At 38.9% G+C, this 16,245-nt stretch overlaps 2 protein-coding genes across 2 annotated transcripts; one reads left to right on the forward strand and one right to left on the reverse strand.

The window, feature by feature from the left end:
• Positions 1-4,764: 4,764 nt before the first annotated feature.
• On the reverse strand, positions 4,765-9,562 carry sparcl1 (SPARC-like 1). Its single transcript, XM_035659875.1, has 10 exons — positions 9,509-9,562; positions 9,318-9,383; positions 8,124-9,227; positions 7,596-7,704; positions 7,079-7,200; positions 6,867-6,987; positions 6,622-6,758; positions 6,270-6,418; positions 5,784-5,932; positions 4,765-5,343 (listed from the first exon to the last, which is right to left on the reverse strand). The coding sequence occupies exons 1-10, from the start codon at positions 9,560-9,562 to the stop codon at positions 5,315-5,317; spliced, it is 2,040 nt and encodes a 679-aa protein (XP_035515768.1). The 3' UTR covers positions 4,765-5,314.
• Positions 9,563-12,801: 3,239 nt separating this feature from the next.
• Positions 12,802-15,781, forward strand: scpp1 (secretory calcium-binding phosphoprotein 1). The gene is made up of 9 exons (XM_035659897.1): positions 12,802-12,926; positions 13,292-13,346; positions 13,533-13,580; positions 13,934-13,987; positions 14,097-14,123; positions 14,208-14,255; positions 14,568-14,609; positions 14,723-14,782; positions 14,883-15,781. Exons 2-9 carry the CDS (start codon positions 13,293-13,295, stop codon positions 15,387-15,389), a joined length of 840 nt encoding a protein of 279 aa, XP_035515790.1. The 5' UTR covers positions 12,802-12,926; position 13,292; the 3' UTR covers positions 15,390-15,781.
• The last annotated feature ends 464 nt before the right edge of the window (positions 15,782-16,245 follow it).

Raw genomic sequence — 16,245 nt, forward strand, 5'->3', positions numbered from 1 at the left:
TAAGGTTATTTTCAAAATAATACTTAACACATCTAAAGCTTCATGATCATTGGTGATAGACAAAATCATATAGGTAAAGTTTAATTATCACTTTGATAATTCCTGCATATTTGATCAAAACTTATTGTTAACAGTGTCATCTTAGTTATTTTCACGACGACCTTCATCACAGCGAGTTGTTGTCATTGTTGCAGCCGGAGCTGGAATCTGAAAACATGCAGAGAGGACAAGGAGTGATTAAATGAGCCCTCACACACTCATATCAGACAGTGTTGATGATGTTTGCAATTATATATACCTAAATCTGTTGCTTAAATCTTACCTGAGTGTCCACAGTGGTCTTTAAGGTGTTGTCTTGTTTCATAATCTGACGCTGGAGAGTCAAAGAACAACAGTTATTCAGTGTAGCTTTCATCAGTGTTCACATGCAGATAAGTTTACTTGGTTCCTACCCTGAATCTTCTGAGTGGATCAGGCTGAAGCTGCTGTTGCATAGCACCACCTGTGTTTCCCTAAACAAAGACACAAAGTGACTTGTTAAAGTTCTAAAAGTCATCATGTAATCTGTAATAAAAGTGTGTTGTGGACTGATCAGTGGTAGAGGTAAGAGATCACCATCAGAGGCTGCTGAGGAAGATTCATTGGTGGCATTTGAGGGACTCCCACGATAGGAGGCTGAAGTAAAGAAAAAAGACATGAATTTGTGTGGTGCTCTGAGGGCTGAACAATATCAGATAGGACGTGATGACAGTATGTGAAAAACAAACCGCATTGACTCCAGGGACAGGGTACACATTGGCAATGGGAGCTGGTAAAGCAAAAGCAGGAAGTCCGGGAACAAACTTTGAGAGACAAAGAGATAAATGTGGTTGTCAGTATCAGGTCATTCTGTAAAATTGTTGATATTTTTTGCACTTATTGTTGGATAATGTCAAGAATAAATCATCCGAATTCAGCTGAATCCGAATTCAGCTCATGGATTTAAAAATGAAGTGTTTTTTTATCTGCTAATGGAAAAGACATCAACAACACCAACAGGAGAGCGCCATCTTGTGATGTAGTTAGTGTCCAAAGAAAACAACTAATCTTCACCAAACACATCCAATGCACATACTGTAGTTTTTGTGGATTGTGAGTTTTCTTTTTTTGTCACAATATCAACTTTTTCTATTTGTTTACAGCATTGTTTTTACACCCAGTTTCAATGTTCATTTGTTATTATAACCTAATGCAAAGATTAAAAAGTTAAAATAACATCCAAGACTTTTTATGTTGCCGTCATCAAAATAACAACCTGATAGACTGACCTGAGCAAACTGCGGCTGCCCAAGGAAACCTGCGCCACCACCAGCTACCATGGGTGGGTTCAGGCCTCTGGCCATCATCCCAGGGATTGCTCCGTTTGCCATTCCTCCATTCAAACCTCCCATCAGTCCTCCGTTCATACCTGGCATCAGTACTCCGTTCATACCTGGCATCAGTCCTCCATTCATACCTCCCATCAGTCCTCCGTTCATACCTGCCATCATAGCTGCCAACATCCTCTGCTTCTGTGTGAAGAGGGAGAAAGAGTGTTCGTTATTAACCATGATCTAATTAAGATAATTTCCTTATTTCTGCATACATTATTACTATGAATATCTCTTACCTTGCCTGCATTGACCTGCAATAAGTAAAGAGACCCAACGTTACATGCACTTCTTTGTCAGAAATAGGATAGATAGATAGATAGATTTAGATAGATAGATAGATAGATAGATAGATAGATAGATAGATAGATAGATAGATAGATAGGATAGATAGATAGATAGAGTAGATAGGATAGATAGATAGATAGACTTTACTTACGTAGCAGATAGTTGCTACAAATGTTGTGAGAAGGAGAAGCTTCATTTTGCTGCGTAAAAACTATAAAAAGACCAGAATTTATACATTTAACTCATAAAATCAAAATGTTTCAGTAATATATGCATGACATTAGTTAGAACATTAACTATTCCTGTATTGTAAAAACTGGATTACACATTTATTATGATCACATTATAATAAAATCACAATTGCACAATACATACCTTATATTTTATTTGTTCGTCTTTCAAACTACTATGTGCCAAGGTGGACTATAGTTGCTCTCTGAATTTAGAGCACCTTTTATCAGTCCCAGAGATTATTATGAGCCAATTAGAGAGAAGAACACCAACTTGTTTACAAACTATATTTGTCCCCTGTGTGTCATGAGCCTGTGATATGACATCTTCTTTTTCTAGTGTACAAGATTTAAAGAAATGTAACACAGTAGAATGCTTATTTTCAAAGACACTTCACCCCGTTCAACCATCTCACATTGTTCTCGACACAGATGAGTGACCACAAACAATAACAGAGTGATTCAGTGCCTTGGGAAGGATTCGTGAAGGTTTCTGGAAGCTACTGTCTAAAACCCAATATGAACCATCTAAATGTTGCGGGTTGTGGTCACAGGAGGCAAACAACTGACATCATCATCAGCTGCTTTTATGGAGGAATCGTGAAAAACACGCGTGCACACTTAAATTTAACTTGAGCATTACCTAGCAAGCAGCATATTGTTTTTGAGACGATGTTTGTAACTTCAGGAAAAGTGTTTGTTTGTTTGTTTCATGTCTAGAAGTGCAAATTTCTGCTTTCTGCTATAATGCTAAGTTAAAGTACTGCCTCAGGCCTGTTTGGAGGCCTGACTATAATTTGTGATGAGTCTATATTTGTCTCAAGCTGATTTCTCCCTACACCAGCCCTAAAACAACACTAACAGCTCAACAGTGATGGCCACAAAATGCCAGACCTTGTTTAATTAGTAAAAACCTCTGGTGTTTAACTAATAAACAGGAACAGATATTTGTCTGTCATGTTTCATCAGCACGTTTTCTCAAGCTGTTTTTGAGCTATTACATTCATTCCCAGTGTGGCTGGCTGGGTATGTTGTCACATACTCAGGCTGTCTGGCAAAGTTTTTTTTTTTTTTTTGCTGCTGACTGGGCAGCCCACAGCAGACCAGGTAAACACCCTCTGTGGAAGTCTGGTCTGGAGCTATAACTTATACTAATTACACACTGTCATGCAGTTCAAGTTAAGCAACATTTTCTTCCTGTTTGCAATTTAACGTTGTGGCACTGGTTGTGGAAATTGGTATTTCCCAATGTAATTATGTAAATAAAAGTGTTTTATACCCCTGTTTCATTCATTTATAGAGATGGATTTTTCACAGGCTTTATAAACTAGAACCTGTCACTCGTGAATTCTGCCGTGACATGAGTAATGTGTGAGGGATGTTTTTCATATTTAGAGACCCAAATCACCATGTTACAAGTAGTGGCAAGCATCGTACTGTAAATAGAAATCTGTACATATTTGTACTTGTCTCTTACAAAAAAATAAGTGCCATCAGAGGAGCCACAGCCATGATGTTGGTTGATGTTGTTCAGTGTTTTGAAGTACACTTTGAAAGACTTATTTTGGTCTTCAGATGATGTGAAATCAAACATGTATTGTATTGGTATGCTGGAATAAAAAACTCAGCAAAGATTCTGACTTCAATCTTTTATTGGTTATTAGTTATGATGACAGTGATTTATAGGTAACATTTGAGCATGAACAGCTAGTAATGAGACAGGATCAGGGTGTAGGAATTAATCATAATATGATATCTGATGATTGACAGCTGTGTTGTCTTTTTTTTCTTGCTTCTCCTCCATCCCAGAGCATTCTTCCTCCTCTTCAGCTGCCATCACTTTCTGTGTCCTCCTGAGGCGAGCCGCCACTGAACGCTGAAACCTCACTCTGCCAGTTGCCTGCCCACCAGCAGTGCCCAGCGGTTGCTGGTTGTTCAGGCTGGCCAGTGAGATCAGATGCACTTGGCCAGGGGTCAACAGAGCACCCTGTGGGTCTACTCCAGCATTTCCCTGCGGCAGCACAGCAAACAGTGTGGGCGGCCCACCCCTGGCACCTTGAGTCACCTGAACTTGTGGGTTTACATTGGCTCCACCTGCCTGCCCCACAAGAAATGCCCCACCTTGTTGGAGAGCTCCAATGGGAATCAGCTGCTGCAGGGGCGCCTGACCTATCTGGTTCCCGGCTGTCTGGATAAAAAACGATCCACCAAGTTGGAATAGGCGTGCCACAAGGGGTTCACCATTTAGTGGGACCCCATTTTGAACCCCAGGGTTGACATTGTTGCCAGCTGCTGCTCCATTTTTATTCACTCCCCCATTAGCAAGTGCCTCAGCACTTCCTGAAGATACATCACCCTCCACAACAAGAGCCAAGGCTTGAAAGATAACCCACAGTATGGAGAACATGTTTTATCTCGGTCGCAGCAGACAGTCGACAGGTGAAGGGCTGCGTCTTTGCTTTGCTTATATAGTCCAGCACTATATCTCAAAACAACAAGTCACTGTAATCATCATGACCATGCTGCAGGCTATTTTTTGCTTTGTTACCTTAGAGAGGGCCATTATTCGGGATTATGTGGCAAACCTAAATTAGGTATCAGTGACTTGCATTCTCAAAACCATTGTTGTAGGGCTCATATTTTCATGTCATGGTGACATCAAGAAAATTTACCAACAAATAAAACATGGTATTAGAATATAACCTGATGTTTCCACGGTCCTTTTGGGGTCGACTGGGATCCACCAATATGATTCAACAACTTTATTTCAGGACTGTAAAGAAACAGAAGTCATCATTAACAACAGGGTGCACTGAAATATTCTATGTAATGTTTGTGAAGTCTGTGGCTGTCCATAAAGCTTTAATGAATGCTACAGTGAAACATAGGAAGCAAAGACAAACATTTACAGTGTATGCAAAGATAACAATAGTTATTGTTTTACATTTTCTATTGCTATAACACATTGTGTGATAATAATTCAGCACTAAATCACTCTAACATACAAACCACAGATCTTTTCAAGCCGGTACTATATACAACACCATTTCTACTAATCGGCTGATGTAAACTTCTCCCCGGTTTGGAATGCATTAGACCATTTCTGGATAAAATCAGCTAAAAATAACCTCTTAACCTTAAATTCTAATAAAATGATTCTAGCAGCTTAGTCTAAATTACAGAACAAAGATCAAAATGTCCAAGCTTAGCCTGACACAAAACAACAGCAACAACCACCAACATTTGCCCTCTATAGCAGGAGGTAAAATTAGGGTTTGTATGTGTCAGAGATCCTTATATTACAGAGGTTCATGGAGGCTTCTGTCAAGCTGCACTGCTGGAGCTGCTTCAACAAGCTTGTGTAGTAGATGAGGATAAAAATGAAGCTCAGAATAACTGGTTGACATCCATATCCTCTGTGGAGAAAATAAATAGTAGGCATTACTAGGATGAAGTGTGAAGGATGATGAGTATAGAAATGCATGACAAATATAATCTAATCTAATCTAAATAAACTGGCAGCGTTTTTACGTAACACTCATTACAGAAACTAATTCCTGCAGTGTGTTATGTTACATTATTTCTGGAATTGAATATCTATTGTCAGCAATTACCTTGTAATCATACATTGAAAAAAATAAATTATCCACATTTATTTTTTGCATTTAGGTAAAATAAACTAATTGCTTGTGAAAATAGAAACACAAATTAGATATGTGAGCATAGCCTCATGCTCCAAGCTCTGTAATTATGTTGAAACTTGTTTACCATAAATTATTCACAAAGCCAGATGGCAGAAGTTAAGGCATTATCTATCTGGTATGTGGTAAATGTGGTATGTTGGTGTTGTTCTCACCATTCTTGATACCAAAACAGGAAGTCCATTCTTTAAAGGACACCTGCTTGTCCTTATCAGCGTCACACTCTTGGAAGAAGCGGGAGGTGCAGTGCTCCATCGGCACCAAAGGGACTCGAAGTGGGGCCAGCTCTGAGTGGGACAAGAATCTGCATGGGACAGAAGAAATATAGTTAGTACAGTATGTTTGAAATATAATGATAAACTATCATTATCTATATATGAAGGTTTACAGGATCAAATAACTTGATGGTATTTATTAAGAGACTACTGACTCAACTAAAAATCATTAGAATGAGAGTGATTGGAGAGGTTTATGCCACAAATATTTCAGTTGCAAAAATATTGCCTATTGGTGATTTCAGTGTGTGTAGCATAGTGTATTATTGGCTTCTAAACCAATACTAGTGAAACCTAAAGTAAGCACAGCATTTTTTAATCTAAAGGTTGAGGGAAATTGCTGTAGCACAGAAGAATAAAATCTACCTGTCAGAGGGGTGTTGGTCCAGTTGAGCGAACTGCCAGTGCACTGGGTAGATGTACATGTTGTAGTTCTTCTCAAAGTCCTGCGCGAGCAGCTCAACGGAGTGATCACCAGCATGAAGACGCCTCTCACTCTCAAAGATTTTCTTCACCTGCAGAATACAGAACACCACAGTTTAGTTTACTTTGATTAACAACGTACGATACAAATTACACAAAAAATTGCAGAGAAATTATATAAATATTACTTTTTAGACCTTTATAAAATATATAGTTTTTAAGATTAAGATTAAAATATATTTAAGAAGTATGATAATCCAAGTTTTATCAGTAAGTATTAATTTGAGCATCTTACTCTAAAACGCTGTTTGGGAGTGAGGAAGCCAGGAGACATGGAGTCATGTTCGTAGAGCTGCAGCAGCACATTTTTCAGCCAATCCCTCATTCGTAGGGGGAACTGGATGAGCTCAGTATCCACACATGGAGGTATAACTGAGAGAGAAACAGAAAGAAAGATCAGGATCAAATAAATGCTGCACCATACTTCAACTAAAACGTTGTTGATTAAACCAGAAACTATGTACAGTGGTTAACTCTCACGTTTGCATGACCCAGTGTAGTCCAGATGAAGTCTGTGTCCCCTCTTGGTGCCCTCAAGGTTGCATTTAGTAGCAAAGAGTTCACATGATGTCTCATATGTTTTGTTGTCTGTCCCACAAACCTACAGTAATTGAACAACAACCAACAATCCAACAATTACAATTAAATACAGCATTTGTTGAAAACCATCCCAGTTGATCATCCGTACTTACATGATCGTACTCATTCACAGTGGGAGGACATTCTGACGGTGCTTGACACACACAGCCTGGCTTGTTGTCCGCATCAAGTTTACACGTCTTTCCACGCTTGCAGGGAAAGTTGTCACATGGATCTAGAAAGAAAGACCATTGACTTATACTTAAAATTTGGAATTTCCCCATTATGGGACTATTAAAGGAATATCTTATCTGATCTTATCTTAAAACCAGTGGCATGAATAATTATTATCAGGATGGTTTGGTTTTATTTTATAGTGTGCTAACTTGAAACCAGTAAGGTATAACAACTACACAACATCCCTTACATTCTTCTGCCATTTGAGTTTGTACAGTGATTAAATTCAACTTGATCTCTATTATTCACTACTTAAGCCCACAGAGCTGTGTTTTGGTAGTGAGCGTGAAGCAGAGGGACACTATTCATGCGGAAGTTTTAGCAAAACAATCCAGTCAGCAGATTCCCCTGTGAGGCTGTTGAGATAGTGCATTAGTCAGTATGGTGACCAACCGGTAGGGGCTTCTGGGTGATGTCCACCTCCATCAAGAGAGGATCTGGAACTGGGGTAGAGATCCGCTGTGGCTCTTATCTGCACTGGATTCATTCCTACTAAAGGACCCTGGAAAAGTACAAAAAATGGCCACATCAGATCGTGTTGAGTTGTGTTTCTGGCCACATGCCCAATATTCATTCTCCTTCTCTGTTTTTGGTCTCTACCAACTCTTGAGGCAATTTTATCCGTTTTTGCTCCACTAAATTCACCAGCAAGAAGAACCTAACTTGGTCTGACTGCTGTCAGGTGCTGGGAAGGCCAAAAACACCACTAGGAGAGCGGTGGGACTGAACCAAAAGTGTAAAATTGATAGCCGCAAACCAATAATTTGAGCTGAAAGACGCTTAAAAGCTCCATTAATGGGAGTCACACTGGTTGTCACTATGAGCAACCCCTTTTACATGCAAATAGTCAAATGATCCACTGTTAATTTATAAAATATTGATTATAGCCACAAGTAACTGTACAGATTATGTATGCATTACCCATTTTCCTGCCCTTCTCCTCTTGGCCTTGTGGACTGTATTGTCAGTGCTGCTGCCCTCAGACTCCTGAGGATCCTGTTGGCTCTGTTCCTGTCCTGACTGTGTCTCATCACGCTGTGGAGAGTGCTTCCTTGCCCTCTGGTTCTTCTTTTGCTTCCTTGTCTTTCCTTTGGTGTGACTTCCACTGTCATTCTTACTTTTCTCTTCCTCCCTTCCAGTCCCTCGAGACCCTGATTCAAGCTCTGTATTGCTCCTTGGTTCTTGAGGATCCACATTTGCTTCGGGTTCTTTCTCAGCTAAACTTTTTTCTTTAGATTTGGCCTCTGACTCCTCATCCTGGTCCTGATCAGACACTTCCTCACTGTCTACTGCCTCAGTGTTTTGTACGTCTTGTTCATAGTCGTCTACGATGGTTGTCAGTCCTTTCTCACTGTTTTCCTTCTCTTTAAAATCTGTTTTTGAAAGAGGCTCCATGTCATCAGTGTGAGGTTTTATTTTAGCAGATAGAATGTGTAGAGGTTGTACGACGCTACTATCAGCAGCATAGTCGAGATCAACTGGGACCTCTGATTCTGTGCTACCATCTGTTTCCTCCTCTCTGTCTGCTATTTTTTCAACAGACTTTTCCTCCTTTTCCTCTGGTGACATCATTTCCACCGTCACTTCTTCTTTTTCCAGCATTTCTTCATCTTCCTCCCTCTCTTCCTTCACTTCTTCTTCTGTCACCTCTTTAGCGTCTTCCTCCATTTCTGATTTGTCATCCAACGTCTTCTTCTCCACATCAGCTTCCTCATCCTCAGTGAACTCACCAGACTCCACCTTGCCTTTGTCCGTCTTCACTTCTTCTTCCTCCAGCGCTCTTTCTTCTGCTTCCTGCTCTTCTTCTGCTTCTTTCTTCAAGAGGTCTACCAATTCCTCCTCACTCAACAGGACTGCAGTGCTTTTGTCACTCCTTTCAGTCACCTCAACCTCTCCCTCTTCCTTGTTAGCATTAGCATTGTCTTCGGAACTCAATTCCTCATCTTCCTGCTCCTGGCTGCTGGCCTCAAACGGGACTAAAGTGGGTAAGATCTGTGGCTTGTTGGCCTCCTCTGTGATAATGTCCTTATTTAGGAGAAAAGATTCATTTCAAACTCAAATATTCATTGTAGAAAATGAAATATCAAATGTTTTTTTGTATCAATGCTGTTGTACCTTTTCTTTGGCCGTATGTGAAGTCTTATGCAATCCATGATGTTTTCCATGAGGTTTACTTTTTACCTAGATAAAATGTTCATAACGATTAATGAACATCCATTCAGTCAATGCTAAAACTACAATAAACAAGCAGTTCTCTCATTGCAAAGTGTCAAATTTTGAAAAATATGAATTGCTTTGCTACTCACAGACAGGGCGAATGTTGCTGCCAGTAAGCACAGGAATACTAAGCAGGCCCTCATACCTGAAACATTGAAATGAATAGTTCAACCGTTGGACAAAAATTAAAACAAAATGTGATTAGTTGGAAACTGATTGAACAAAAGGCTGAGAAAATCAATCAAAGTAAACAATAAAGCACAATCAAAAGATTATTGTCTGACTTCCAACTAGTCACAACAAAGACATGAACTTGGCAAATCTTTCAAAGTTAAAACAGATGAGTCCATCTGTATGCTGCCAACACTTTCATGACAAGCAGAGCTGCGGGATTGGACTCCACTGTTGTCAAGGTAACAGGCCTCTGAGATGCGCCTCTCTCTCAGAAGTCACATTCAGAGCTAAAGTAAACATCAGAAGCTACCAGACTGGAAAAAAGTTGACTAAGTCCACAAACTTTTTGTCTCTCTGAACGGAAACAAAACAGACAGTACTGGGCCTGTCCAGTGGAACAATAGCTCCCTGGTTTGGCCCAGTAAACCCCAAATAGGTGTAGACATGGGGTGAGTGTGTAGGAAAATTCACCAAAAGCAAGTAATCACACAATTTTATTTGATCTTTACATCAGAGCAACATACAGAGGACACATATTAGCTTTACCTTCATATTATTTTTAATATAATACCTATATTACATGCTGATAAATGATGCTTTCACACTAATATAAATTATTTGATCTCTTAAAGGAGTTTAAAACTCTAAAATATATGATGATATATAGATTTTGCACAGCAATCAGTAAGCAAGATTTACATTTTTGTCTGTATTGTCTGCAGTATGTTATTGCATCATAGTATAGTATTAATAGTCCCGATCTCTTGATATGTGCAAAATATAATTAAGGCATCAACGTCAAGCATCAAAGTAAAGTTCTAGATATCGCAGAAGGGGCTACAGTGTAACCGAGCCAACAGTCACTGCATAAACCACGCAAAAAGTTCGATTGCAAACTAATTAATGAACAAGATGTTGCACACATCTCTATTTGATCAATAACAAATTACCTTTTAAAACAATGGAAAGTCTCAGCAATAAGGATTTACCTGAGGCTGGCAGTTGCAAGAGAAATGAGAATGCTGCACTAAACACCAGTAGTTGCCTGTGAAGATGTCCTTTTGTATTCGAGACAGCGCTCACACTGTCCACACAAACACACACACACACAGTTTTTTTCTGGGTCTACGGTGCCAATGCTTTTCTAACTTTGGGAGGGTCTCTGGGCTACAGAGGTACAGAGAGAGAGAGAGAGAGAGAGAGAGACAGAGAGGGACCGAGATCCTGCACTGAACTTTAGGTTACATGTTTATGTATGTTTATGTATGTATCTGCCCACATAGATCTGCAAAGTTCATTTTTCCCAAAGATTAGGCCAGAGGTCAAGAATCACCTCAGGATTGATCTTTTGAGTGAATTTTATTTACACTTATTTTATTAATTTCTTCCTGACTCTTTAAACAAAGTAAAGTTTGTTATTGCTAGATATACATAGACAGTAACTTCATACATAAGATTATACTGGACTTGAGAAAATTAAGTTCTTTATTGAAGCTTGCTTTATTGTTGTTTACTCTATTTACTACTGTCTGTAATCATGAATTGAATTGCATGTCCAGGTCTCACATTGGATTAAATTTGATTAAAGTTTTGTATTTAAACAGGTTTGTGTTCATGAGTGGGATGTTATGTTAATGGTTAAAACCAAACCAATGCGTGAAACATGGTTTTGGTACAGAAATACACACATTAGGCCACTAGATGTCACTCTGTCACAAGTCTGTGTTCCTGAGGCCATTAATATGACAAGCGCTAATATTTTTTCATATGATGACTGACATGTTGATTAACAATAGGGTAAATATTTGTCATCAGCTGTTTTTAAATGATGTTGTCTCTGGGGCTTTAGATCATGTCAAGTGATCTTCATTAGCAGAGTTTGCCCAGAGTAAATTTACATTTTATTCTGAAAATGTATGGATCTGCTGATGAAGATCATGTAAAATGACCAAAAGTTACTAAATGGACCTTTGGACCTAATACATATAGTGGAGTAGAACTATACAGAAGCATTAAATAGAAATAGCATAAGTACATCAAAATTGTGCTTGACTTAATGAACTGAGTTACATTCCACCGCTGCCTACAACCTGTCCTTCTCTCCATTCACATTAAAGAAACTCAAGATGCGTCAGATGCCTGGCCTCATGGAAACTTAAGTAACCTTAGGGCAGTTATTGTTGACTGCCGGTCTGTGTGCCACAACAAGCATCAATCGTCCTCTCCTCCCTCCTCCCCTGTTCTAAAGCAGGATCTTACAACAACTGGTAGCTGTGGTTTTGGCGAACAGCTCTAGACTGGTGAACATCCAGTCTAATTACATGTTTCTTTTGCACGGTTGAAATCCAAACTGAGGTTAAACAAGGAATTCTGTCATCTTTTTTAGGCCTGACCATATATGGACATCCAGGAAGCAATTATGAGCCTCAGGGAGGAAATATAGGAGTCTTTATTTAGGCTTTCTACTGTACATGCCCTATTTCCAAGAACAAGTCCTATTTCCAATAACATCATGTAACACTGAGGACATTAGGTTATAAAATATGTTGGGGTTTTTGTATTGTATCATTGGTGTATTTAGCCCTAATGTGCATGTATGACTCCAGTTAGCTGTCACAAGTTTGAGCTTCCGTATTAGAGAGATCAGTGAATTTTTCCCATTTTCCTTTGTCTACATTCAAGCAATTTAAATCTACCCTTAAGAGAGGCACTACCTGTCACCTGCTCCTTGTACTTAATTAATAGACAATAATAAACTCCAACTACTGGTTGGTAGATTGTAAAAAAACCCCCAAAACATCCATTTCACCGGAAACAAGCATGACCCCGTCTGGCCCTCCTTTCCCCTCTGAGTGGGTGAGGTTGTTTTTTCACCAGGCCACAAACCCTATGGTTTAGTATGCTGAACTATATTTCACTGAAGACTTGAGAGGGGGTGTAGGAAATTTAGTGACTAAATGAAACAACTGTGTGTGTGTGTGTGTTGTGTGGTGTTGTGTGTGTGTGCGTGCGTGCGTGTGGGTGCAATCATTATCGTGCCAGTGTGTGTTTGTTTTGAGCTTTCTGCTCTCTAGAAAAAAAATACACCTCGGCGTGTCGACAGTAGAGACACATCCGGAAGGAAGTGATGCAATCGTTTCAATTAGGGATACTTATATACAGTCGTCCTGGAGTTTCCTACAGCATATCCACACATCGTGCTTTTACTGCCTCGACTGCCAGCTTCCATACGTGGCTCAGAATATACACTGGGTTCTCCTGTTTGCTGCTACATCCACTGAACAAGGACCACTGACAACTTTTCTCACAGCTCTGATTCAAACAGACAACAAGGTAATTGATCATATATTGACTGATTGTAACATGTTTCTTACTCCACGCTTTAGTTCATAACGCATATTTTTTCTAGAATGCAATCTTGCAATCTGTTGGATAACATTTGTCTAAACTTTAATCAATGTATTGTTAGTTGAACAGTTTCTGTACATGTTTAGCAGTTTAAGTGCAAGCAATCTTAGAAAACTAATGTGTAAAGAGAGTTGCTCTTCACATGAATATCTTTGTATGTTTTTTTGTGTTTTTGTGTTTTTATGTATGCAACACCAGTGCCTCAAATTTCTCTCGGGGAATGAAGTCTTTTAAATTGAACTGAATGAAATTACTAACAATATTAATCACAAACTGTATGTCTGTTACAGAATGAAGTTTATCATAATAACATTTTGCCTCATTGGAGCAGTTTTTGCCAACCCCGTAAGTATAAAAGCCAGAAATAAAACAAATGTAATCATGCAATTTAATACCTATTTAGAAAACAATCTAAAATATCCTCTTGATCTTACATATACATTTAAATAATATGCACATTGTAAATCATTTCATCAGGTTCTGTGTTTACAGGCTTATCACTGTGACTGACTTTAGATTTCTTTCTGACAGATTTCATACAATGCTGTTTTGGAATCAAATGAGCTTGATTCTAACACGGTGAGTACTATCTGAAATTAGTCCTCTCTTCAGACTAAATCACATTTGATTTACTGCAAGAATTCAAAATTGTTTACACATAAATCATTTGACTGCAGTCAGGTTGTGTTCATCTGACACAGTCAGCACAAAACCTAACAATAGGCGCGGCTACTCGAAGATTCTCCAGACCTCAAGACAATTTCAGAGACTATTGTTTACTTTTTGTCTGGACTCATTTATGCAGCAACAGCATGGCGGGGCAATGGTTAACATGAACGGATCTAAAATGAACGTGTTGATTGTTGGTGTTGCAGTTACACGCTATAATTAAATATATTGTGGTATGTGCTAACTTTGTTTGTCTTTCCCAGACTGAAAGTTTGTCTGTTTCACAATCATCTGAAAATGACACCTCAGAGCTCCAGGTGATTACTACGTTGCTTCCAGTAAAAAGTATTTGATTGTTGTTTAATTGTTGCATCACTTTTTGCAAATTTTTAACAAAATCGGTGTGTATTTTTATTTCTATTGCAGAGCTCTGAAGAAAGTACCTCAAGTGAAGTGAGTTATTTTAATCATTTGATTCATCTAATTAAGTGCTGTAAATGTGTATGGATTCACCTAATACAATGTTTATCTTTTCAGAGTGAGAGTTCAGAGTCAGAATCATTAGAATCCACCTCAGAGGACACGGTGGGTTATATCATCACTCTTTCTTTAAACTTTACTGTCATCAGTAAACTACATTGTGAATGTTATTGCTGGGTTAATTCTTCATATTTCAAGACACATGAAAATAACTGTGATAAAATGGAACTGAAATGAAAGAAAAAATAGAGGAAAGAAAGAGAAAACATGAGTCCTTAGTGCAGAAAAGCCCAGTAATCATTTACATTAATAAAAAACAAAATACTGTACGTGTGCTTACATGCTTAAACCTTTCTTAGTGCACTCTTCATTTGACCATAGTATTTTCTAAAACTGTATGTTTCTGTTCACAAACAGACGTCAGAGGAGAGTAACAGTCAGTCAGATGAGGATGATGAGGTAAGACCAATTAAATCAAGTATTTGGTCAAATGTAATTTAATAACAATTAATGTATGGCACAGCATACTTCTGATCTCCAGTCAGCTCATATTATTCACTGTATTTCCACAGACATACTTTATGGCTGAAACCAGAGATAACAGCATGGGCAGTGAGGAGAATGTTCGAAAGGTGGGATAAACATTTTGCACACTAACTTGGTTTTAAACAGTCCTGCTTTAGCTGGGATGAAAGTTGAGTGACACTATGCTCTGCTTATTCTCTGCATCAGAGTTGGGTTCGAGAGTTTGCAAGTGTCATCAAAGACCTGAGCGCAGAGGACAACAGCAGCTTGGAAGTCAACGGTCTCCCCGACCAACCTACTAAGAAACAGGCCACTCATACCTCCACAAACCTTTTACTGGTGGAGAATCCCTCCGACAGCAGTGACACCACCAGCTCAGACACCAGTGACATTACTGCTGTCACAGCTGTCACCAGCGACAGCAGTGAGAGCACCAGCAGTGAAAGCAACGAGACCAATGAGACCAGCGAGACCAGCGACAGCAGTAATGACAGCAGTGATGACAGCAGTGATGCCAGCAAGAGTGCAGAGGACAGTAATGCCAGTGACAGCAGCGAGCTGCAACAAATCAAAACCCAAGACTGCGTGAACGGGACTCAAAGCTGTGAAAGTGAAGAGTATTTCTTCCAGGACATAGGAGACGATGCTCATCACTCAGTGGATAACCTGATGGTTCCAGATGAGGATGAAAGGGAGTTAAGTCTAAGGAGATGATGACGTGCAGCTCTGTGTTTTCCACTATGAACTACAACACTATTAAAAGACCTGCCTGAAGACATCAGGATGACATATTTGCTCTTGCCCATCGCTTCTGAATGTTGGAGTTTGGCATTTTAATATTACCTGCAGCTGACTGATTTTTATGTGTGTGTGTGTGAGTCTTACTGTGATTATGATATAACCTTTAAGTATTTACTATATGTTTTGATAATAATAAACAAATAATATAACCATGGTATTGGGTACTTGCATGTTTTTATATAATCAAACTTGTGTGGAAAGTAACATAGTACATTTTAGTAGACCTTAAGTACAATTCTGAAGCGTTTCTACTTTACTTACATTTATATTTATTTACTTATAAATTTCCAATGTATGCAACTCTGTACTTCTATTCCACTACATGTTATAGGGAAATATTGTTGTCCTTTAAATTGTGGTCTGCCATAGAAAAACGGTTGCCAAGAGTGAAAATAGTTCAAATAAACTCTGTGTCTGCATCTGTAATCATCCAATGATGTAATATGCATAATATGAATGGGGCCATTTGCTTTTGATAGCCTGCCACATTTTTACTGCAGGACCTTTACTTCCGCTGTGATGTTGACGCTTTTACTCAAGCTGAGAACTTCTTCCTCTACATGATACTGACAAAAGCGGCTCACCTAACTAGAGTTAGATAACTTGCTAATGTTGTAGCCAACCATTAGCTAGTCAATATAGCTATATTAGATATAATAAGCTTATCTTATTAGATTTCAGTCAAGTAGAACACACATTTATAATATTACAAGTTATAATATTATATTTTATGTAGAGTGACCATACATGGCCGGTTAGCTCAGTTGGT

The sequence above is a fragment of the Morone saxatilis genome, unplaced genomic scaffold (assembly GCF_004916995.1).
Source record: "Morone saxatilis isolate NCDOM2014 unplaced genomic scaffold, NCSU_SB_2.0 Contig17, whole genome shotgun sequence".
Classification (NCBI taxonomy): Eukaryota; Metazoa; Chordata; class Actinopteri; family Moronidae; genus Morone; species Morone saxatilis.

Bases quoted from the DNA above. Each gene is read 5' to 3' on its own strand.
- scpp1 (XM_035659897.1), top strand. From the start codon at position 13,293: ATGAAGTTTATCATAATAACATTTTGCCTCATTGGAGCAGTTTTTGCC. The intron at 13,347-13,532 runs GTAAGTATAAAA...TCTTTCTGACAG, and splicing joins GAGCAGTTTTTGCCAACCCC to ATTTCATACAATGCTGTTTT. The intron at 13,988-14,096 runs GTGATTACTACG...TTTCTATTGCAG, and splicing joins ATGACACCTCAGAGCTCCAG to AGCTCTGAAGAAAGTACCTC.
- sparcl1 (XM_035659875.1), bottom strand. From the start codon at position 9,562: ATGAGGGCCTGCTTAGTATTCCTGTGCTTACTGGCAGCAACATTCGCC. The intron at 6,759-6,866 runs GTGAGAGTTAAC...TTTCTCTCTCAG, and splicing joins CTACACTGGGTCATGCAAAC to TTATACCTCCATGTGTGGAT. The intron at 5,933-6,269 runs GTAGATTTTATT...TGTCCCATGCAG, and splicing joins GACCAACACCCCTCTGACAG to ATTCTTGTCCCACTCAGAGC.